Raw genomic sequence first — 24744 nt, forward strand, 5'->3', positions numbered from 1 at the left:
AATTTGGAGTGATAAGTGACTATTCTCAGATTTACTGTGGAATTCCTCTTGAAGAGCAAGGTTATGGTTCTTTGTGGCAAGATACTTATGATGAAATGATGATGTAATTAAGGTCTTTTTGACCCTTTTTTTTCTTTCTTGGTTTTCTTCTCGGCTCAGAGGTCCATCTGACCTGTTAATTGTAGATTTTGTTTTTGCACTCGGGTGTACATTTCAATTAAATGCAAAATATAATTCTTCATCAAGCCTTTCGAATTGCTTTTACGTATTTTGAAATATCTCTAATTTGCTCTACATGTAAATGAGTGCTCAAATGTACTCAACTAGTTCTGGCCAAAAATAAAAAATATATATACTTAACTGATATTATACTCTGCAAGTGTCAACATATTGATTTGAACGAACTGATTAGTAATTTAGTATTTATGATTCGACTACCAGTCTTTCACTATCATAAAATAAGATTTTTCAAATGAATTGTAATAACTTTCTTTATTTGTTAATAAAATTCATTATTAATTGTAGGAATCACATGATTTTTTAACTGCCATCGACTTAATTTAGTGGATGTTGACCCGAGTATCTTTATCAATATATTGTAACGAAGTCTTCTTTATTCGTGTATTTGTTCAGTGAAAAATAAATTATTTGAAAATCGTTTTTTTTTTGTATAAATGATCGTTTATATAATTACTAAAATAAATGAATGAAAAATATATTTATCGTTAACAAAAATATTTTAAAAATTATTGTTGATAATAAAATATTTTTGATTAATTAGTTAGTGCAATTGATACAAGTGAATTTTTTTAGGAAAATATTTTCTTGATAAACCTTTCTCTACAAAGCAATCGCAGCCCATGTGTTGTTTCTAATTGTTTCGCCTAACAATTTATATTACAAAAAGCGGACTCCATTTATTGCAAAAAAAAGTTTTGGTACTTTTTTTCACAGAAATAGTAAAACATATGGGCACTAATTTAAGGCGCGCATAATAACATTTCTATTTCTCTATTTCTCTATTTTTCTATTTTTTGGAACATGTTTGAAATAGAAATCCGTTTGGTAACGCAATTTCATTTTTCTATTTCTGGAACAAATTTCTATTTTAGAAATAAATTTGAAGTTGAAATCAGAAGTTAATTTTTTTAGATTTTCTATTTCTGGAATAAAATGAGAAATCAAAACTTTCTTTATCGTTCACTGTCGTCATCGCTTGTTGCCCACTCGTTACTCGTGGGATGTTGAATGCCCACCGTTGGTTGCTGGCAGCCCGCCACTAGCCTCGGCCATCAGTCGCTCGCCACCGATCGCCGGCCACCAAATGCTAGCCATTAGCCACCAGACTCTAGCCACTCATCATCGACTGCTAGATGTTGGATGCATGTCGCTCTTTAGCCACTCATCGCCAACCACTAGACACTGGAGGCCCACCGCCAACCGCTTGTCGGTCACCACCGACTGTCGAATGTCGATTGTCGGACTTCGACCGTTGGCCACCCGCTGCCAATTGTCGATCATTGTCGATCATGGCCACCCGTCGCCGGACTTTGGCCATTGGCCACCCGTCGCCGGCCACCGGACTCCGACCATTGGCCACCCTCTGCTAGCCACCGGTCACCGGCCTCCGGACGTTAGATGCCGGACGCCAGACTCTGAACATTGGCCGTTGGTTGCCAAACTCCGACCACATGCCGTTGATCGTCGAACGCCATAAGTCGATTGCCGGACGTTAGACTCCGGCCACCGAATGTCAGCCGTCGCCACTCCTAGAAATAAAAATTTTATTCTCTTATCAAACTAATTTTTACTCTAGAATTATAAGTTCTAAATCGTTATTAAACACGTTTCTTTGTTGAGAAATTTGTCCATGGAATAGAAATTGAGAAATCAATTTTTGGACAGAAATTGATTTCTATTTCAGAAATTTTGTCATGCGCTTTATTGACCCTCCTCCTCCTCCTCCTCCTCCTTCTCTCTTTTCGTTATTTTACTATTTAATCGTAACTCATTTATATTGAGGAAATATTTTTCATTTGAGCACAAAAACATTATGTCAATTTTTTTTTTTTTTACACATTACTTAGTAGACAAAAACTTCTATTGCTAATGTGCATCATAATATTTCATACCACGTTTGTCAACTTTTATTTTTTTATACCAATTAGTGACCTTCGAATTTCATAAATTTTAATTTTATGTGTATTATTTTTACAACTAAAAAAAAATCAAAACGGCGCTGTATCTATGCTAAAACATTTTAGTTCTATTTCGTGAGTCCGCGCGCAGAATTTCTCCCTTCTTCAAAAGCTTGAGCAGGGACAAAGCTTTGATGGCACCGATTCTCGTTCGTTAGTTCCTGTCGCCGATCAATCACTTCACTCTCGACGATGAATCCGCGCTCTCTCGTCGCTTCCGGCAGAAGATTTCGCCAGCCGCTCTCTGCACTCCCTTCTGCCGTCGATCTCGATCACCTCAAAAGGCTCGACCACAAAGACTGGCTGGCGCCGAACGAGATCATCAAGATCATCAAGATCCTAAGGGACCCCAACTCCATAATCCGGGCCCTGAACCGGTACGAGAAGCGAAAGGACTACAAACCCAACGAAGCCCTCTTCACCATGGCCATAAACCGGCTCGCTCGAGCCGAGATGTTCGACCCCATTGAAGACATCGTGCGGCGGATCGTAAAGGAGCGGCCTTGCAGGCTGTCCGACGAGTTCTTCTACAATGTCATCAAGATTTATGGCAACATGGCCGGCCGCATCAACAGAGCGATAGAGACCCTTTACGACATGCCTAAGTACGACGTCTGGCCTTCGGTGAAGTGTTTTAACTACGTGTTGAATCTGCTCGTGTCGTGGAAGCTGTTTGATGTGGTGCATGAGGTGTATATGCGTGGGCCACGGTTGGGCATCGAGGTCGATGCTTGTTGCTTGAATATTCTCATCAAAGGGTTGTGCAAGAACGGGAGTTTGGAAGCTGCGTTCCAGATGCTCGACGAATTTCCTAAGCAACGCTGTCGGCCGAATGTGAAGACGTTTTCGACGCTGATGCACGGATTGTGCGAGCGAGGAAAGGTCGATGATGCAAAAGCTTTGCTTGATAGGATGGAAAACGAAGGCATTTTCCCGGATACAATCACTTTCAACATCTTGATCTCGGGGCTTCGGAAGCAAGAGAGAGTTGAAGAGGCGATGGAGCTTCTAGAGAGGATGAAACTCAAAGGGTGTCAACCGAATGCAGGGTCTTATCAGGAGGTTCTTTATGGTTTGCTTGATGAGGGCAGGTTCGTGGAGGCCAAGGAATTTATGGCTGAAATGATATCCACTGGCATCAATCCCAGTTTTGTCTCTTATAAATCGGTGATAGGAGGTCTATGCAAGGAAAAGTTAGTAGGGGATGTAGATTGGGTTCTGAAACGGATGATCGAGCAAGGTTTTGTCCCGAAGATGGGGATGTGGAGACAGATCCTTCAGAGCATGTTCTCCCGACATGCACTTGACGACATTTTTCCTGAAAAGCTTCTAGAGAGCGCTTCACTTGGAGAGGAAAAAAATGGAAACGATAAACTTTTTCCTTAGGAACTATGGTATATTGACAGATGAAAAGATGAGCCCCAAGATTAATCAGTGTGCTAATGACTACATAAAAATTAAGGGAGGCAGTTCCGAGAGGAGAAAGCTAACTGGCATATGGAAGATTGTAATTGGCAATGTATCATTGACACAGTTATCTTGAGAATGTTCAATTGACAAACATCTTTCTCTGGATGATGAGATGTCAACTTCTGGTTGCAGATGCTAGCCAGGATATAAAAACATGTATCTTGGAAGCTCCAATGAACAAGTGTGATTGTCTGATGGTTTATTTGCTATCTAACTGCAAGAAGCAAGAAGGCAAAAAGCATCTTGACTCAGGTGAAAGCTGCAGGTCTTGTTGGAAGAGGAGTTAAAATTGTTGAATCTCCAGGACCTCAGCCGATGTATCATCTAATGCCTGTGCCATGTCAAGCATCCTTGCAGGATGTTGAAATTCAAGAAAAGTCGTGTGGACGTAGACTTGTTGGCAAAATGAGAACCTGCAACTGTGAATGGTGATCAACTTGTGAGATTGAGCATAGCAGTTGGAAGGATCTAGGAGTGTACTTGGGTGGAACTTCAAGGAAGTCGGAAAACTGAAAGCCTTGCGGATGCTGGAAAACGTCCAAAAAAGCCGAGGCTCTTCTCCCTCTTCTCCGCGAGGGGTACAATGCTACGCAATTTCTTTGTCCGGTCGCGAGAAGATCCAACTTCACTGGCTGATCTCCTAGAGCCATTACTTGGAAGAAGGCAGTCTTTCAGTGACTTCGTTAAAGCAACTGGTCATAATTTTTAGACTCCAAAAGAAAGATCTTAGACATTGATATAGCTAATGTCGTGAACTGCCGCTGTACTTTCGGTTTTTAATTGCCAGATCCCAACCTCTTGCTTTATCATCCGCACACAAAATCGTCAAGGTCTAATCATTCATCCAGTGAAATTAAAAATGGAGCTCTTCACATCAGGCGGACCTGAGACCATGTAAACATATGCTTTTTCGGGTTGAATGAAAGCATATTCACTTGAAGCGCTAAATATCCAAATGAATTCTTTAACCAAAATCCTTTACAAATTCACATGCTATATAGACCACCTAGTAAAAGGACATTGGCCTCATACGGTGCCGCTGATTTTTGCCATCCACAACCTAGTCACTACTTTTGTGCCTGTACAGAATAAAAGGGAAGAAAAGGAAACAAAAAAGAGTGTTCTAAACTGGAGCAGGCAAGTTCCAACAGCTTATCCTTTATGTTCATCCAAGCTCAAAACTTTATCTTCTGGAAGTGGAACTGAAATGACTGCTTCGGGCTCAACCTCGACCAATTTACCCTCAATAGACCCGTTTAAGCTCGTGGTCTCCTCACCTTCTGTTCTCCCCGAACCTTGGACATTTGTATCCTCTGAAAGATTCCTCACATCCACTGTTTGATCACTTGTATCTGCCAAAATTCTGTTCTCACTTGTATCTGCCGAAATTCTGTTCTCATTTGAGCTATCACCAAGACATATTGGTTGGGACTCAATTCGAATTGTTCCATCCATTGAAGGGTTAAGTGATGACGAGAGTGAGTCATCTTCGGAAGAATCAGATTGTGAAGATCCACTTCCTGCCGCCACAGCTGGTGGTGAATCGCCTTTAAATTTATTTGAACCCTTCTTTGAAAGTGCATGCTTGACAGTGTGAGCCGATTTTTCTGCTTGCTTCCAAATTTCCTTGGCTTTGTTTCTCTTATGATGTCCTCTGCTCGGACTTTCACAGCCGCTCCCATCAGAATTTGTGACCCCTTCCTGTGTAGCCCTAGCAGAAGCAGGCCTAGCGATGGCGTCTTGTTCAACAATAACTTTTACCGCTTTCTTCTTCGAGTTGATCGACCTAAGATTAGCATGTGGAGATGGAAGAATTTCTCGAGACATGCTATTCTGATGTTCCACTTTTGAATTTCTATGAAACAGTGAACCAATCTTGCGTAGACCCCGCTGGATTGGGTTGGATGATTGCTTATCATCCACATTTTCATTAATGATCCCATCACCATTTGAAACCGATATATCTGTGTTTGGACTGATGCAGCCGGAGGCATCATTTGGCTCCCTTTGAATCTCAGTGTCGACACGCCTACTTTTCCCTTTTCTGGGTTCCCACGTTTGTAGAACTTCACTTCCTGGTTGTTGAATCCACAGTGCAGTATCTTTCTGCCCATCAACGTCTATAGGTTCAAATTTGTCAACCACTTTTGAAGATTTCTCTGATGACACAGATGAGAAGGAATCTTTGTTTGTTGCATCAGTTGCAAAAGAGTCTCTTTTTGTCTCCTTAGTTGATTGTTCACCGTTGGGTTGATGCCCATCCTCCTGTGTCAGACAACATCGTGGTTCAGCCGAATAGACCACAAAAAGAAAATGGCTGTCCAGAAAACATAGTTATTGCCATTTATCTATTGTTCATTTTTCTTTTTGGGGGTGTGTTTGAAGGGAGAAAGGGGGGGGTGGGTTGTGGAGGGAAGCTTAGGTTTCCTCAGCGGATGGGATTACTTGTTGGACGTAGATATGCTACCATCACCAACATACTATGGCCATGACTTGGACCCAAGCATTCAGCGATGAGATTAAGCATGTTGACCACTGAACCAACCCCTTGGGAACTTACTTCCTATTCTCCTTTTTCAGCAACGAACAATTAAAGAACCTTACCTTTCCATTGCCTTCGAGAATAGTTATTGCCACATGCAGCCTTCCCATTTTAATATTCTCTAGAGGCAGCCATGTATCGTGTCTCTGTCCATCTCTGAGATCATTAATATTTATAGAACAAATTCTGCAGATAAAATAATGTAAGTCAATAAAAAGCCGACATGCAAATACTCACTGTGCCATATTTCCAGGTGGTTCATCATTATGTATCATGTTTGTCGAAAGAGGTTGAAATGCTTTAAAATTGTTAAATTTAATAGCTTGATAACGATGGGGAAAGAACAATCAACAAAAGAAACAGGTAGAGAGACAGACACTATAAAAATTCTTTGGAAAGAGAAAATCAAACATGCAGGAATAAAAGAAAGCTAGTGCAGCTTCTAGAGTCTGAAAACAAACCCGAGGGCATCATCAAAAATAGGGTCTTTGTCACGAACTTCAAAATTCAAAATATTAGGTGACTCCCACGTTATGATAGGAATCCTGAAATCCTCTAGCCATTTCGGAGCCAATGTCTTTCTCCGTATCTTAGTCTTGAATCTGTAAGGTCCCATCTGCCCTTTCACATATGGATCAGCCAAACCTGCGGATAATTCAAAGCAATGCAAATGGCAAGATATGAAATATTAGTGATGAGAAATTGAGCAGAAAGCAGAGGCTCAAAAGAGTTTTGAAGACAAACCATTCATATCCGACGGTTTCATTTCAGATCCTTCAATGACTTCTACTTTGGCATGAGCAACGGGTTCCTTCACGTCTATGGAGAACCAACTCTCTGTCATTCATTTACATGGTTTTTAGTTTCACAAATGCACAATGGAAGCATACTGAGAAGTAACAACCGGATGCACATATGCATGTTTCTTTTTTTTTTTTTTTTATTTGTGGGGGGGAATTAAAATGTATTACCTTGTGAAGGAGGACCAGCAAATTTCTCTACATCAACAACTAGCATATTGGGCTGCAAAGATAGAAATGTTGAAGTTTTAATCCTAATAACTGAATTGTTCTAAACTGAGACTAATAGATATATCGGAAAGTGAGGTGGTTTTGCACATTAAATTTGTGTCAGCCCCACCCCAAGAAGAAGACAATGACGATACAGGGAGCTCAATAAAGAACTTTACCTCAACAAGGGTCTCCTCAAATGCAACACATAGAAGATTATCCTACAAGAAGATATAAATTTTTCAGTATCAGAGACAGCAACTTGAGCATACAGGAGAGGGAGAAGAGAGAAACTCATCGTCCATAAGATGTGATTAACTTACTAGCCATCCATCTATACCAGGAAGTTCCGTCACATCAATCCCATGGGTAAATAGAGGCTTCACTGTCATTTGGAAATATGGTGGCTCAGCAAAGCACACCCTTAGACGACCAAGAAAAGGCCATCTAGGGATAAATTTTATTCCAATCAAGACCTGTGAGAGAGAAGCAGCACAATTAAAATAAGGGTTTTGTTAACAATTGCTCCGAGGCACTAGTTAATCGTACTTAATAAAGAAATAAGTTGATCTCTGATGCATTGATTACACATAACATGAGGCAGTGTGTGCATTAAAAATAATAATTTGTTGTTATTTGGGTGTTGAACAAGTGTCCCAGAGCACTTGTTAATAAAATCCTAAAAAAAACTGCTGTTGCAGGAGCTCACAAGAACAATATATAGAGTTGAAAGCTGCTTCTTTAATCTAGGTTTCTTAAAACAAAAATCTTATGATTCAAAAGACAAAGAAGCCAATCCACCTCCCTTTGCTAAAGCATATGCTGTCCTGAGACTGAGCTATGTGTATACTTCTGTGAAAGAAAGACAGCAATACCACCACATTAATAAGTTCCAGATACAAATTATCAGCACCACCCTGCCTTCTTAAATTAACAGCCAACCAACCTAGCTATTCTACCAGAGACAATGGAACACAAACTAAATCGGAGAAGTGTTTTTTTCTTGATCTCATCCTCCAAAAGTCTACCCGAGACAACTGAGCACCAAGTGGACTGGAACATAGTCCAAAGTCGACTACAGAAAAGATGATACTCATCTCATCATCTTACACCTCTACAATAGGAATCTCACACTCATGCACGCGTTATGTACCTTTCCTTCCACATGCATGCTGGTCAGATGCAACTTTGCCTTCACTCCACCCAACCTTTTCCGCAGTTGAACATCAAGTATCGCATTCATATCATCTGCAGTGAGAAAATTCATTCCCAATTCTAAAACCTGCGAAAATTTCAGACTCTGCTCAGACCATACTGCAAAATATTTTTCAAAAAAATGCCACAATTAAAATATTCACCAAGTGATCAGCTTCCGAGCTTTCACGAAGAACCCGCATGTCTGTAAATATAGGTGGGTTCCTTCCCATGTACAAATGCTGGACTGAGGCTTTCTTCTGCAGAAACAACCAGCATTCGCCATGACAAAGAAGAACATACACACGGAGATGGAGGGAATAGGTAATTTTGGAATAGCAAACTCCAGCACATAGAGCAACCAACAAAAATAATCCATCACCAACAGCTTAAATTATTTCTCACCACTCTCTACTTCCAATACTATCATAGCGACATACTCGACCTACCTGATGCAACGCAAATCTATCCTGGATATGGGTCTCTCTTCAAAACTTCAAAAAATAATAGATGCAGAGTAAAAAAGTACGTAAGACAAGACAGTATATAGTACATGCAGCATTTCATATCCAATGCTGTGGTTAATCAAACATTGTCAAATAGCCCAAAGAATAGTGAACAACCCTCTAGCCTACAAATTTCTGTAAGGCATACTCACAATCATCACGATGTCAGATATACGAACAAAAGCAACAGCGGCATCACTTTGACAAGGAAAAAATATGAAGTATGAGATCGTTCATACAGCAGTCCACGGTTTGTACTTCTCCAAGAACCAAGGTATGATAGGAAGGAGAATCTTCTGTGATGTAATTTGCTCCATGCAGACAGGCCACATCTTCTCCACAGCATAGTTCAACCACCTAACTGTCTCAGAATCAGTAAGAACCTGGACAGAAGAAAAGTTAGCGAAGCCATATAAATCTAAGAACCTGACCATGCACCAAACAAAGAGAAAAGAAATATTCAACTCGCAAGCATACCCTTCTCTGGCTCGATTGTCTCTTTTCCTCAAATTGCATTTTCTTTTGCAACCTAATGATGAAATGCTCGTGCACCTTACAAAGAAGAAATTCGTCACAGGTGTAAGCCCGTGGACATGCATAGACAATAATTCTTCAATTCCATAACTAGCCACTTCTTCTTGTTCGATATTTCAAGCACCAGAAATCAGATAAGATTCACAGTTGGCCCTTGGTAGGCCTAACACGAATTCAAACCAAAACAAATAAAGGAATTGGAAACCTTACCAGGTAGAGATAGATGAAGGAGACAAAGTAGGCGAGTGGCGTGCACCAATCGAATTTGGAAAGCAACCAAAGAGCAAACAGCACAATGCACACATGGTGCATCATTGAAGCCTGTGTTACATCCACCATTCTTCTTCTTCTTCTTCAATCTCACCACACCAAATCCAAATCCAAATCCTCAATACCAAACACCACTTGATTCTGTCCACAGAGATGGACCCTTATGGAACTTTCCTTAAGAATACACCCTCGGACAACAACTATGCACGGGCTCTCTCTATCTGCATTTAAAAGACAAGATCAGGGATCGAAACTAAAGCCACATAATTTGAGATTTACGACCGGCAAAACAGAACAACAACAACAACAAAGGGTCAACGAATAAGCGATAAAACCAAATATATACAGAAGAATCGTTCGTCGAGAAAGCTTGGGGGTGGACAGGCAGATTTCCTGTATAAAGAACTCAAAACTGACTTCCTCGCTGCCAAATGGATTCTGCAACTGCGAGTCTTATTATCACAGAAGACGAAAAGGGTCGATGCTTTTATATTGACATTTTCCACTATTTATTTATTTATTTATTTCCAGCAGATCGAAACCACTTTCCTGGAAGAACTTTCCACTCTTTTGGGCACTTATCCTCACACAACAACTCCGCACGCACTCTCTCTATTTTTCATAATTAAACACCACGGGATCGAGATAAAGCCACACAATTCGAGATTAACGATCCGTAAAGCAGAACAAAAACAGAGGATCCACGAATCAAGCAACAAAACCACATGCATACCATCATCATCGAGTCAAACAGCGGGTGCGAAACGAAATCAAGGACTCGCCTTTATTCTGCCCATCGAACCGGAGAGCGAATTGCAGACATGGGCAGTGGGCATTTGTGGAAATATCAACTGGAGTTACCGAAATAAACTCCGCACAACCATAAATACCTATTACAAATATATTACCCAGATAACTAATGGGGAAAAGAAAATATCATCTTGTCAACTTACAGACGAAGTAAGCGGGCCAGGGCGACGAGACGAATGGGGATCGCGAAGCGAAAATGTCAAGAGGAAGGCGACAGCCAACGAAGCACCTCGAGGACGAAACGAAACAGAGCAAAGCGGGGAGAGAGAGAGAGAGTCTACGTTCTGGGACTCGGCGAGTTTGACTGGCCGCCGGACGCCACGTGGCGACGACGTGTCGGATACGTGGTCTCCGTTGATTATGCGCGTGAACAAGAATTTTTTATACCTGGGAAACGATCGAAAGAGCAGTTGGTGTCGGGAGAAATTCGATTTCATCGAGCCATCGCAGGCCGTCGGATCTGTTCGCGGGGGCCGCTCGAGGCCCCCCTGTCGTCCGTCCGATGGAGGATCTCAGCGGCTCCCCGTGCGGGCCCACGAGTGGGACCGGAAAGAGAGAGAAAAAAAAGGGTGAGAGTGGAGTGGATAGGATGACGTGTTCAGTCCCAAAAGAAAGTGAAAGAGGAGGAAGATGGAAAGAGAGAACAAGTAAAGAACGGGGTAGAAAAACACAGTATTTTCTAATCTGTCCCTCCGTTGGACTTTCGATACCGAAAAGACTTTTGGGGAAGGGGCCGACGGAAGTTGACATTGGACATTGGAGATGGGCACACGAGATTTCCGGTTCATGAACTGAAAGTCGGTCGATCTCAGCAGTCACGTCCATGATTATGACCCCAGATTGCTTAGAAATATGTCTAAGGAAGGTCGGTCCTTACGTTCTTCCCAAAGGGGGTGCGAGAAAATAGTAAATTTGTCATGTCACGCCGGCTAAATACACAAAAGTGGATTGGGTTGGCTAATATATTTAATTACATAAAGGAGAGTCGTTCGCGACACCACTCTTGCCCGCCTAATTCCCACTTTTTCACTACTTTTTTTTTTTTTTTTTTTATACTTTCAATAGATGTATTTATTTATGTACGCTGACAATGTTGATCTTAATATAGATTGGGCATATTCGGAGTCATGTCACGGTACACTCAATTTAAGGGGAAAGTACCAAAAAAAGTTATAAACCTATTATATTTGTACTAATTCAGTCTTAAATTTTTCAATTGGATCAATTCAATCTAAACCTTTTAATATTGATACCAATTTAATCAATTTAGTCAATTTTGGCCGGCCGACGTTGACGTGGATGCCAACCGGTGGTCGAACGCTAATGTGGCAATTTTTAAACATTTTTTTGAATTATTTCATTTTCTTTTCTCCCTTCTTCTTTCTTGGACTATTCTGGTGTTGGCCGGCGAGGGCCGTGAAGCCCTCCTTGCCACTGGCGAGGAGACTTTGCCCGGATATGGGCGAGGCCAACCTCGCCCTAGCCTTGCTACAGGCGAAGGTGGCCTCGCCGCGACTAGCGAGGCCATGGTGGCCATCGCCAAGGTGGAGGCTCGCTGGCCACTGGGTGAGGGCCACTAAGCCCTCGCCAATTGTCGACGAGGGTCGTGGCCCTCACCAAACCTTGCCTAGGGCCGCGAGTGAAGGTGACCATTGCCAACACGCTGGTCTAGTGATGGCCGCCTTCGCTCGCGGCAAGGCCAGGGTGAGGCTAGCCTCACCCAAATTGGGGTGAAGCCGCCTCGCTCGTGGCCTTGGGTGAGGGCCGCGATGCTCACTGGCGGTTGGCGAGGGCTTAGTGGCCTTCACCCAGTGACTGGTGAGCCTCCGGCCTGGAAGCCCTCACCTCCACCCTGACAATGGCTGCCATGGCCTCATTAGCCGCGGAGAGGCCGCCTTCGCTCGTAGCAAGGCTAGCCTTGCCCAGATCTGGGCGAAGCCTCCTTGTTGATGGCCTTGGGAGAGGTCGGGCGAAGGGCGGCGACCCTCATCGGCCAATGCTGAAATAGTCTGAGGAGAAAGAAGGGAGAAAAGAAAAGGAAAAAAAATTCAAGAAATTCAAAAAAAAAAAAAAATTGTCACATCAGCGTTCGGCCACCGGTCGGCATCCACGTCAGTGTCAGCCGGCCAAAATTGGTTAGATAGACTGAATTGGTACAAATATTAAAAGGTTTAAGACTGAATTAGTCAAATTGAAAAATTTAAGATCGAATTGGTACTAATGCAATATGTTTATGATTTTTTTTTTTTTTACTTTTCCCCTCAATTTAATGTTTGTTCCACGCGCACATTTTGTTTGTTTCTCACATAAAATTAACAAAGTAAGTTTCGTATTAAATGAATTGATTTCACACTCGTAAGTGATGATCCTGTGTTAATGTTGCCTCTTCCAAGTCAACTATGTATTTTTTGGCTTATCGGGTAAGAAGGCAACAATTATTTTTTTAAATGAAATTTAGATTATAATCAATTTACCTTCAATTTGCAAATTATTAGTAATTTAGTATAAATAAGTGGTCTAATCAATTTATCTTCAATTTGCAAATTATTAGTAATTTAGTATAAATAAGTGGTCTTTCAAACTCTTTTGTCTATTTGAGAAATTCTGTCAAAAAGACTAAAGGAAAAAGTTACGCTTAGTGTTTATCCACTCATCTCGCTAATAGACACGACAAAAAATTTAATGAGAAATTGTCGAAAATACTGACTATTTTTTTTTTACAAAAATAAAATAATATAAATTCACTACATATCTATTATTTTCTCATTCATTAAATTTATAATTAAGGAGCTACTGTTAATGATACAGAAATTCGACCGCAAGAATTATATGCGCTACTGTACTAAACGTTTGATTACCACTTATACCAGTAATAAGAATTCTCGGTCAAGGAAGGTGAGTAAATGACGCGTGGCTTCAAATGGGCCACGACGCGCAAGACGACCAACCCGTAAATGACGCCGTCACGTACGAAGGAATCGCTTGCACATGTATTGAAAAATAAGTGCAAAAAGAAAAATCGTTGAGATTCTCAAGTGGCATTCCATTTATTTAAAAAAAAAAAAAATGAAAACGAATTCAGAAATCTTTTCAAAAATTAAAAAAAGTCCACGTTAACGCAAGATGACCTACGCAGCCGGCATCCATGTCGGTTATTTCTGACCAAATTTGATAAATTATTAAAATATTTAGAATTAAATTAATTAAATTAAAAGTTTAGAACCGGGCGATACATTCAATAAATTTTAAATTTTTTTGGTAATTAATTTAATTAATATGGGACCATAATTTATCTCAAGCTCAGCCCTTCGCAACATCTCAAGTATGTGATATAATGAAGTTAGCTGGTTTGGCACATTTAAGCCAAATACAACGGATTTCACGAAAGCGTTTATCATTTTGAACTTCTTGTTGTCCGCACATTTTGTATCCCCAATTGGTACAGTACATTGTCTTGCTCCATATCTGGTAAATCCTCTTTTTGTTTTACATCCAGATTAGGTCCGGCATACTCATGTCAAGGACCTCGATTTTTTTTTTCCTTTGCCTTTCTTTCTTCAGCTGAAGTCAGATGCCTCTTTTACATCAAAATATTTTATTTGCGCATCGGACTGAGCCCACTTTATCATAGAAAAAATAAATGAATGAACGAATTCGAAACGGAACTAGCTAAGCTTAAAGACGTCGGGAGCGAAGAACGATGCGAACTCTGGGATCCAAAAGTGCCCACATCGCATCGCGTGCTCATCTGCGTAACCCTCCCCCGTATAAATTAGTTCGCATCGCCTAATGCACCAAAGGCATATGGGTCCGTCCCGCACGCTTTCGTCAAGGTTAGATCGAATGAGCTGATTCCAGCTGGTCCGAAATGATCTGAATACGACCGGATGGGAAGGAAGGTCCGCAGAGATACGTTTCTTCAAACACGACTCTGAAAAATAATGTAAGTTTTCGTGTGTGAGTATTATGACACGCTTTGATTTGGCAACAACTTGGAGGGCCGTTCACATTGGAACCGGAACGCGAGTACGAGAATGAACGCACGTGATAATGGCTTGGTCTTTGTCCCTTGTGGCCTTGCCGACACTCTCTCCTTTTTTATTGTTAGGCTTTTGATGGCTCTGCTTTTATCTTTGAACTCTGGCCCCGTAGCCATGGCCCGCTCCTTAGCCGATGCTATGTGAAAAGGCAATAAATATTATGTTCCAACCACCTTCTTTTCCGTGTGTCCGGTGGGAAGTGATGAATGGTAGGGCCGTCGGACAAATTGATCGGATAGGACTTTTGATCCCACTTGCATTGACCCATTCATATACAATATAAATTTAATGATTGATACATGGCCCAACTTATCCATTAATTTTTTTTTTTTTTTGTATTTAACCCAATCTATAAAAATCCATGTCTACTTAGCTAGCCCATTTTAAGTTTTTCATGTATATATGTTATTGGTAAAATCGTTATTTGGACTATAAGATGCCAAAGAATTGGCTTTTAACGGTGGGTAGAATTTTCAATTTCTTATGTGTTGATTCACAATTAAGAATAAGAGAAAGATAATATTCAATAATGAATTTATAAAATTACAACAACAAATAACATGAGCAAAGTGAAATTTTAATTAAATGGAACACGAGTTTTGAAGAAGATGGCTTATGTTGGTCATGGATTGCAATGATAAAAACTAATATTAGACATGCCCAATATAACCAATGAAAGATATACTCCAATGACTAGCGGATGAAACATATAAGGTTAATAAAAATAAAGAATAATAGGGGAAAAGAAGGAGCCATCTGGATATTTTTCGTAGGGATGAAGTTGGGCCTAGGCCCACCAAGGGTTCTTTCAACTTGGAACTATTGGACGAGCCTATTACTTTTTCATAGATGATGAAGAGAGAATCACAAAAATAGGTTAAGATTGAGTAATTTGTAAATCTATTTAATGCCCATATATTTGGACCTTATTATTCTAAATCCATTTATAACTCATTTACTAAACATAGCTAACCCACATAATGATTTAGTCCATCAAATGTGGGTACGTGGGTTAAGAAATGGGGTTATGATCCATTTTGGTAGATTTAGTATATTAAATTGCAACGTGTTTATATAATATATCTATTTTCATGGCACAGAGGTGAGAAGTGTTTAGATTACAAAGACATATAAACACGTTTGAGATAAATTATTTATTTTACTTTTAGCGTTTAAGTTATGGTTTTTCCTTTTCAATTTTGAGCACCAGTATTTGAAGGAATAGTAGCAATGATTAGTATTTTAAGCCGTATAAACTAATATGGTCGGGAAACAGAGTTCTGGAGAAGAACCGTTTATGATGCTACCAACACATCATCAGATTAATTCGAAAACAATAATAGAATAAGAGTTTGCAACAGGAAGAACATAGGCCGTCGAGCTCCTGGTTAATTGGGTTCAACACGAATAAGATTCTTGCTATGGGAAGATGTATCATCGTCCATCGATCGATCGATGCATGCAAATTGGACACAATCCGGGCACGAGACAGGCCCATGTAATGTAATGCCTCTGCATTTCAAGGGGAGGGGGGGATCGATAGAGCGCGGTGCGCTTAATTTCGAAATTCGAATCGGGTCTCGACTTGATGTGCATCCAAATTGAGCCCGTGATGGGGGGTTTCTTGGACCCTTCAGTGGATCGGGATGGGAAGGCTTTTCCTCCCGATACAGTCCCAATCATAGCTCAAGGAGAGTGAAGGGCTTTTACGTGCGTTCCTTCGCGAAAATAAATATGCTAAAAAATATATCCATAAATATAATTGCTCATTTTACTTGCATTAAATTATTAATGAGAAATGTTTTCATTATTGATAATAATTCATGTCTATTTTTGTAAGAGATACAAGTCATCATTTTTAAAAAGATATTTTTGAAATCATTCATTTTTTCGCTAAATGAATGGAGTTGTAATGTCACATTTATTTTGATTAAAAGTTATTTAACCAACATGTGGACGTAATAAGGAAGTGATAGGATGCGTCTTAATGACCAACTGAATGTTTTTATAGCTAATTACTCAACAAAAAGTGTTGGATCTTTATATACTATTATAGAGCTGTATCCTATATAAGTTGTACCGCATTAATCATCAACTGATATTTATTCATGATGTTTAGCTAGTTACTTTAATTTGATGAAAATATGATTTCTTAAAAAACTTTATAATGTCCAAGACGTGATAATTGGAAGGTCATGATCACATTACAGATGCTTAATACAGAGAAATAAGTGGTACAATACTATATTCAAAAGGTGAAATGACCATTGAGTTTATTGCCTGGTTTACATGTAAAAAGATCATATTTTTCGGTTTACGTGTGATAACCTGGGAATAGGTCTCAAAAAATCTGTGAAATTTACCTAAGTTTCTATCAAGGAAATCATATATGAAAATTCACCCATCGCATCGCATGCTGATTATGATGCTTGTACCCTTTACAAGTGACGCACTTTGATTTCTGAACCCGATCGAGGTAAAAATCACGGAGTACCCAGATATCAAATATCAAAGGAATCGTACGAATCGAGGAGATATTTGTGGGATCGAAATAGGGCAAGGACGGCTTTGCATATAAAGAGGCAGAATGCTATAGGTCTCGCTGCGGAGCATGCACGGCCATAAACGTGAATCACTCTGAACACCGATTTGACGGAGCAACCGACGCCCCCCGAGCAAAATGCCAAGGAGTCGTCCCCTTAAGGGAAACAAGTCAACCCGAGTCAGAGCCCCAAGTACGCGCCCATCTCGGGAATGCTTTCTCTGCCACAGCTCCATCACCGTTTTCCTCTGGTCACCAATTTCAGCCAGGCCCATCATAGAAACCTTTTCATGAAACGATCTTGAAAAAAATCTGCTTTTTCTGCGGTTGGGTTGAGCATGATTTTAGGATAAAATTAGATTGGTAGGAACTCTAGTTTCGGGTTTTAAGAGATGCCGGATAGATTCCAAGTTTCAGATGAAACTTTGAAACTTGGAATTTAGAACATAGAATATGTTTTTGTGTTTTTTATTTTATTTTATGTCTTTGCGTAATTCTTGACATCCGTGCCTAATAATAAGTGTGTGATATGAAACTATTAGTTTGAATTTTCATTTTCATTTTTAGCAATATTTATAATTAAAACTTTTAATTTGTTAACTTTTTTATAATTTTTGTGTCTAAATATGAGTTGTGATAAATGAATTATAGCGAATAATGGTCATTAGGTGATAATTTATTGCAATCTTTCAATTAAGAGTACAAATTTAATTTGGTAGGTTATAAGTTTTAAAAATTAAGGAACTATTTCGATGAGTAGATTCCTTAGTTCTAGATGAAATCCAGATGAGATCTGAAATCGCTTACCCCGCTAATGGGTTGTTGAGAACCGTAACATTGGTTTCTCTTCTTTTTCACTCTTCTCGATGCATCCGAAATCGCCATGCGCAGACCCAGAAGTTTTAAGTGGGAGTTCATTTGCGGTAATCATTCACGTAACTGGTTTGGGAACGCACGGTGGAGAACTAACTTTTAAGCGAAATCGTGTTACGATGGAATCCAATAATTGACCGACAAGGGACGCTCCTGGCGGGGCCTCCACATCCCCACTTCTGATAATTGCCATCAGGTACCCTTTTTTCTTTTGTCTGAAGGGTCGAACCTGCCGTGGGTGCAAGCAGCGATATCACAAACTCTCTATGATCACGACACAAGTTCCCTCCGACCGAAATCCAGGCATCTATGAATCCAAACAAAAAAGTGCTCTAACTATCACGTGAAGATTTCAGTAAACGTTGCGAACATGAATTAGCCTCGATTTGAGAGCTATCGACTCTTGGGTCGGCCAACTGGTTCACCGTCTCACACTCTCCTGTATAAATACATAAGCAACTAGTCCTTCTGGGGAGAATTCAGTCCCATGCGACGGTAAATGGACCGAAAACAGGGTCGAAATTACTCTCTCTTCCTTGATTCCGTTATAGCTTTGCGCACTTTTGTGTCTTTCCACTCCATATGATGCTCTCTCTCTCTCTCTCTCTCGCTCGCTATATTCCCAATTCATGTGCAGGTTCAAGAATGTTCCAGACGATGGCTGGTCATGGATCATGTGCAGGATTGGATGTTTAATATGGAAAGGTACAGATCGAAGAGACATTGATCTTGCTCAAGACCGCGCACTTTGTTCATGGTGCACCCCATCAGGGTCTCGGGTCTGTCCTGTCGAGTTTTGGCGTGTGCTAATACTTTGATCAGGTGTACAACTACACATATCCATTGGGAGGAGCTGGAAGAAGAGCTACATGATGACAGTCCTTTGACCTTGATGCGTTGCTGATCATGCATATAGCTTGCGTTGGCCTTGAGCAAGATCTCTCTCTCGTTCCATCCACGATTTTCATGCGCTGCGATTCTTGGATTTAATTAGAATCAAGATCAAGACGTGGTGCTTGAGAATTATAGTGCAGTCGAGGGACATCTTAGGATTTCTCAGACAGAAAACCTTTTCCTGTTAAATGTCGATCTAACGTTACAAGCTCTTTCTTTGGGGTTCTTACCTTGTCCAACATAGAAACCTTTCTGTAGGTTGTTCCGGTGTGTTAATAAGTTGCCCTTTGCCTATTAACCGAAGTTTTTATGAAACTCGACATGGTATAAAGGTTCTGCGTTGCGTCTTTGTAATACTCAACTGCCTATCCCATTTAATAACGATATAGGCGTAATTAACTCGTGCCAGCACAACTGGAATTGACATAGGATTACAACAGTAGGCCTCGCAATGCGTAAGCCTTTGCCTAGGTTGTCCGAGAGAGTGGCCCTATGACCGCCCAGATCAGGACTTGAATCCAGCCCGCCAACGTTCAGTGAAGGTCGCGACAGCATCTGAAGATGCCTACGGGAGAGAGAGGCCGCCCCCATCTGAAGGTACGCTCCTGTTACTCGTTACACTCCCTTTCTCTCTTCTCTCGACTTGATTCGACTCGGGCGTCCGTAGATTTATCGGGGAGGCTCTCCCCATGCCTCTCCTCACTGCTAGTGTCGTGCGAAGGGATCCAAGAACCGGACTCGAGTGAAGATCAAGTCGCACGTCGAGAAAGATTACTGTCCATACTTCAGTCGGACCAACTGACCGACACAAATGTTAGTTTTCGCAAGAAAGAGAGATTGTAGAAGTGAATACATAAGCCTTACTAAGCTCTTTCAGCAGCGCAAAAGAGGCCCCTGTATATGCAAGAATATCCAAGGGGAAAAGGTTGATATTATTAGAATAACATTTGCCTGAAAGATACATATATCTGTATCTTCTTCAATCCGCCATCAATTTTGTCTCCGAGTCATTAAAAATTCGGTCCGTAAATCATGGGTAGCTGAATTCTGATCAAACGGCATTAAAAAGTTTGTTGAAGTTAACCTTTTATTTTTACTTGTTACATTTCAAATTATCCAACACTTAAAATTTAGTACTTTAGATTTGAAAGTGTAAATTATGCAATTTTATTAAGTCTCACTTAGAGAAAAGGTAAAAGTCAGTCATTTACAGATAATGAATGTAGGATTTAAAATATTGAATGCATGATGATCGAATTAGTTCTTGAAAATGTCAAAAAAAAAATTAGTCATTAAAATCCCACTCTAAATATATATGTTAGAATGATATGATTTAGTACGGTATAAAAGTTACATTGCAACAATTAAATTCACTTAGTTTAAGAAATATAAAAAAATTAATAAATCATAGCTCATTTATAATATGATTCAATAAATTTTCCCCTTTGATTATAGGGATATTAAACATAATAAACAAGTTCCTTTACTTTAATATTACAAATACATTGACATTTATCTCATACTTGCAATGAAATATGTAAGGAAAAGATTAAATTACAATTTAGATTATTTATATTTTATACTTTTTGAGCAAGCTTATTTCAAATATAGATTTCGCTATTGCACACTAAAAATCATTCTTAATTATATTTTATTGGCTCGGAAAACTTAAAATTATAGCATTTTTCTACTGCATTATAATAATAAGCAATAGATATTACAATATATATATATATTCCTGCAAAATTATAAAATATTTCTATTATATTGATATCATTCTTTTTAGTCATATCACATCTCTTATTAATATTACACCAACGTAAAAAAATATGCATACAGACATGGCGCATGTCGGGCCAAAGCGGCGGGGCTAAGTAACTAGAAATCTTTTATCATCAGGTGCCACTATTTAAAATGCAAGATGGTATTATCACTGATGAGGAAATTTTTTTGGAAATGAAAGTAGAAAGGAATAGGGTGAACTCATGGTATGGAACATAATACAGAGAAAATCTGAAAAAATCGATGCAGTAATTGTCGTTTTAAAATGAAAGAGATCGTTTGAACAACACGGAGAGACGAAAGGGTTGACTTGGAGTCGCCCGGTTCTTCTTATCCCCCCGTACACGTGCTCCCCGAACACCCCTCTCTCTCGATTTCTCTCTCTCTGTGGATCGCTCGATCGAGTTTTTAGATCCGAATCACCGTGCTCCACCCCATCGAGATCGCTCATTGTGTCGCTGCAAGCTCCCGCGATCGTTACGTACCGAGTATCACAGGATGAGCAAGGACGAGGGGCAGAGCAGGGGCGTCTCCGCCGCCGCCGATCACCAGCCTCAGTACGGCACGTTCCAGGGCGTCGCCAACTACCCCCCTCCTCCTCAGCCCCCGCCGCCGCACCAGGCGGCGTTCGGGTTCCCCCAGCCGGCCCCTCCTCCCGGCGCCACCCACGATCCCTCCGCTCCTCCTCCGTACCAGGGCTACCAGGCCGTTCCAGGTAGCTTAGTTCGTCGAATCATCGGCGCCCGGTTTCGAATCATCCGGAGGTTTTTTACTTTTGATGTTTTTTCCTCTCTCTTCATATCAATGGCTCGAGTTCCCAGACTCGACCCCTCCGAGTGTTTAGGTTGCTTTCAGTTTTCGTCCGATCCTGCATTGATCGAGCCTGACAAAGCTGTGCTTGATTCACCGGTTAGGTCATGGAGTACCCAGTTGCTTGTGATTAATTCTTGTTTTCCTCTCTCGGGTTCGCAAATGTTGTAGGTTATCCAGTTGCGGAAGGAAGGCCTGTGAGAGAACGGCGTCTGCCTTGTTGTGGCCTCGGTTTGGGCTGGTGCTTGTACGTCTCTCTTTTCTCCTCTCTTTTCCCTTCCTTTCTTTGTCCCCCCGGAGTAAAGTTTCTCATCCCCACAAGCACGATCTTACGATGATATCGATAAAGGGTTTCACAGAGGCCGATCGCTCGTGTCCTCTGTTCTTTCTTTTCCTGGAAAGATTGTTTCGTGTGATTGCAATGGATGGTGAAAAAGATTCATTTTTGCTCCTTGCAACCTCTATCTCATTTCTGCAATTCTTTGCTGAGATAATTTGTACGAATGTGGCATTGAAGGTTCATCATCGGTTTCTTTCTGGGCGGCATCCCCTGGTACGTCGGGTTGTGTTATATGGTCTTCTGCAGACATAGAATGGACTACCGAGAGAAGCCCGGCTACATTACTTGTACAATCGCCGTGAGTATATTAATCTCCTCGCATTCTTGTTTTCACGCTTCTCTGAAATTGGCAACAAGAGCATATGTGCCTTCCTCACTTTGGCACCCTCCACATGACACTCGTCATGGTACTGGTCCCGTTGCCATGGCTTGTTGATTGGGTTTGCGTTGTTTGTCGTCAGAGAGGGAGTTAAAATCTTTTATTCTCGTATCCCTCTGATTCAGATGAAATTAGAAATTACTTGCTCTTCGTGCAGGCTGTTCTTGAAACAATCGCTCTAATTTTCGGGGTGACAAAAGGAGTTAGTGATCGATAACTGCATTTGAGGCTGAGCCAGCCGCTGAATGGATGAACTCATGTGCCCTAGTTCGAGTATCTCTCCCTCTCTCTCTGATTTCTGCGACTAGGATTGGTGCTCTTGGTGAATAGCACATTCATTGTATCCTGTTGAATGGCGATATCTACACCGGCTGAAGAGTGAATATGTTTTTCTTTATAGCATGAGGGATTGAATTTGCTCATCATCTACATTGGTGTTTATTTGAGGTATTACTCGATATCTTTATGAGGAGTTGCATACTCTCCTCACCTGTAATAATGGAGGGAACCAAAATCTATCTCATCTGAGATTGTATTCTCAAATGCGACGGCAATTTGTTGGAAACCATTGACAGATGTTTAACCAACACGTAGTCACAATATTTGTCACTGCTCCTTGAACACATGGTAGATCAGATTGATTCCCTCTCCACAGACCTAGCCTAATTCAAATGCATCACGCTGAATCTTCACTGTAAAAGAAGGCATAACTCATTCACCAAAAAGTTTCCTCAGATTCACCACAAATTTTGCAATATGTCTGTTTCAAACTTCAGTTTACACACTTTGTTCCTCTGCAATAACTCGCCTTCAGCCAGTTGCTCCCACAATGAAGATGGGTTTTCCACGACGCGCTAGAGTCAGTGATTCAGCGATCCAAATCCATCAAGTGGCCATACCTGTAGAGGAGAGGATGGTTTTTGTATTATGCAGGTGATGGAAGTTCCTTTAGAAGTGCGAATGCACTAAAAGCAACAAATGCAAAGAGAAACCACGCAAACGTGTGGAATCTAGAATGTAAACTCGCAAAAAGCCACTTCAAAACAAATTATGGGCGCAGCTCTGCTTACCCTGCATAACATTTTGCCTTCGATGAGACCATAAGGAACAGGGCCAAATTGCCTCGAATCACTCGATGCGTAGATATTGTCGCCCTGAATCCATACGTGTCCCCTTGGCACCTGTCCATTCAAAGATCGATAACAAAGCAGAGGTTGCTTCCATCAGTAATACAAACATCTAAAGGCCAAAAGGCACCAGAGACATGTTGATTTTCCAATCTCATCTGAAAAGGATCCAAATTCAAGCTTTGATTTCGATCAACCATCTTCCAAGTGATTCAGAAGCTGCTTCTAACCCAAGAAAGCTTATCAAAAAAGCCGGTCGAAACGTGCTTCCCGACAAGAAAATGACAGAAACCGTGATGCCGTATCAGAAATCGCATTCTTAGTCCACTCAGTACGCTCCGTAGCACCGTTCGGTTTAGTCCAAGCTACTTGCAAATCGCACATCCTGAAATCTCCGATTTCATTCAAGTGTGCATCGACAGATAGCGCGCTCAACTCTAGAGCAATTCTTCTACTCACCAGAATGAATCTAACAGATAAATGAAATCCTAATGTTGAACAACCAATGCTTGATGCGTAGAAAAAGGAGTTGCGTAACGCACCACGATCGTGCGAACCCGTTCGCTGTTGCGAGGATCGACGACGAAGGTGACCTCGTCGCCTCCCATGGCCACGACGCGCTTGGTGAGGGACTTTCTGGGATCCACCGGCGATCTCACCAGCACCACGTCCCCGGGCCCCACCTTCCCCAGCCGGTGCGACACGCGCTCGGCCAGCAACACGTCGCCGGTCAGGTTCAGAGTCGGGAGCATGCTCGGGCCGTAGACCTGCAAGCGCCACAGCACCATCAGCCTCTACTGCTCGGTACGCACGAAGAAGAAGGAGAAGAAGAGAGGCTAGGATTTCTTTACGGACGAGAGTAGGAGTGCAGACGTAGGTGTTGGTGACGTGGAGCAAGCACAGGAACTTCGCCACGATCGCGGTGCGGTCGAGCGCTTCTCTGGCGATGCTTCTCCATGGAACCGCGTTACCGAACAGATTCATGCCTCCGATCTGCGGGTGACGAGTTTCAGCCTTGTTCGCAAGCTGTTCGACGTAATGCCCAAGCAGAGAATTTGCCCGGGGAGGAGGAAAAGGGCGCAAGCAGAGAGGAGTGGAATGAAGGGCTAAACCTGGGCTTGGCCCTTTAGGCTTTGAAGCGCCTATATCATCTCCTGCCAGCCCAGTCAAAGTCAACGAGTCATCCTGAAAATTCTTATTGGCCCCAACTTAATCTTAACTGAAAACGCTGTAAAAATTTTAGGTGGTGCTACTGCTAGATAATGTCTTTTGCAGCAGATTACAACGCATGTTAAAGTCCTTCCTTTCAAAAGCATCAATCCAAGCCACACTGTCATCCTGTGCCGGTGGAGGAAGGGCTAAAAAAAAGATCCGTGACAATGTTAAGACCTCTCCAAATTCTCTCTCTAATCTCAATTAACCA

At 41.2% G+C, this 24744-nt stretch overlaps 4 protein-coding genes across 9 annotated transcripts; 2 read left to right on the plus strand and 2 right to left on the minus strand.

The window, feature by feature from the left end:
• The first annotated feature begins 2261 nt into the window (after positions 1-2261).
• On the plus strand, positions 2262-4474 carry LOC104452049 (pentatricopeptide repeat-containing protein At3g14580, mitochondrial). Its single transcript, XM_010066582.3, has one exon. It carries the CDS (start codon positions 2391-2393, stop codon positions 3582-3584), a length of 1194 nt encoding a protein of 397 aa, XP_010064884.1. The 5' UTR covers positions 2262-2390; the 3' UTR covers positions 3585-4474.
• A 129-nt stretch (positions 4475-4603) lies between these two features.
• On the minus strand, positions 4604-10810 carry LOC104450048 (C2 domain-containing protein At1g53590). Of its 5 annotated transcripts, none has more exons than XM_039315272.1 (13): positions 10678-10810; positions 9665-9945; positions 9398-9472; positions 9160-9303; positions 8579-8674; positions 8374-8502; positions 7544-7696; positions 7400-7441; positions 7182-7233; positions 6955-7047; positions 6672-6855; positions 6273-6396; positions 4604-5933 (listed from the first exon to the last, which is right to left on the minus strand). In XM_039315272.1, exons 2-13 carry the CDS (start codon positions 9791-9793, stop codon positions 4821-4823), a joined length of 2334 nt encoding a protein of 777 aa, XP_039171206.1. In that variant the 5' UTR covers positions 9794-9945; positions 10678-10810; the 3' UTR covers positions 4604-4820. The 5 variants fall into 5 exon arrangements, with proteins under 5 accessions (XP_039171206.1, XP_039171204.1, XP_039171207.1 ...); XM_039315270.1 differs by lacking the exon at positions 10678-10810 and adding an exon at positions 10458-10603; XM_039315273.1 differs by lacking the exon at positions 10678-10810 and adding an exon at positions 10458-10600 and having other exon boundaries at positions 9665-9941.
• Positions 10811-20951: 10141 nt separating this feature from the next.
• LOC104450049 (60S ribosomal protein L18a-like protein) lies at positions 20952-22781 on the plus strand. Its single transcript, XM_010064448.3, has 4 exons — positions 20952-21380; positions 21647-21722; positions 21993-22113; positions 22352-22781. The coding sequence occupies exons 1-4, from the start codon at positions 21164-21166 to the stop codon at positions 22409-22411; spliced, it is 474 nt and encodes a 157-aa protein (XP_010062750.2). The 5' UTR covers positions 20952-21163; the 3' UTR covers positions 22412-22781.
• Positions 22782-22876: 95 nt separating this feature from the next.
• Positions 22877-24448, minus strand: LOC104431590 (mitochondrial inner membrane protease subunit 1). Of its 2 annotated transcripts, none has more exons than XM_010044197.3 (4): positions 24177-24448; positions 23864-24088; positions 23265-23375; positions 22877-23093 (listed from the first exon to the last, which is right to left on the minus strand). In XM_010044197.3, the coding sequence occupies exons 1-4, from the start codon at positions 24303-24305 to the stop codon at positions 23055-23057; spliced, it is 504 nt and encodes a 167-aa protein (XP_010042499.1). In that variant the 5' UTR covers positions 24306-24448; the 3' UTR covers positions 22877-23054. The 2 variants fall into 2 exon arrangements, with proteins under 2 accessions (XP_010042499.1, XP_010042500.1); XM_010044198.2 differs by having other exon boundaries at positions 24173-24313.
• Between the last annotated feature and the right edge of the window lie 296 nt (positions 24449-24744).

This window comes from Eucalyptus grandis, chromosome 6, assembly GCF_016545825.1.
Source record: "Eucalyptus grandis isolate ANBG69807.140 chromosome 6, ASM1654582v1, whole genome shotgun sequence".
Lineage (NCBI taxonomy): Eukaryota > Viridiplantae > Streptophyta > Magnoliopsida > Myrtales > Myrtaceae > Eucalyptus > Eucalyptus grandis.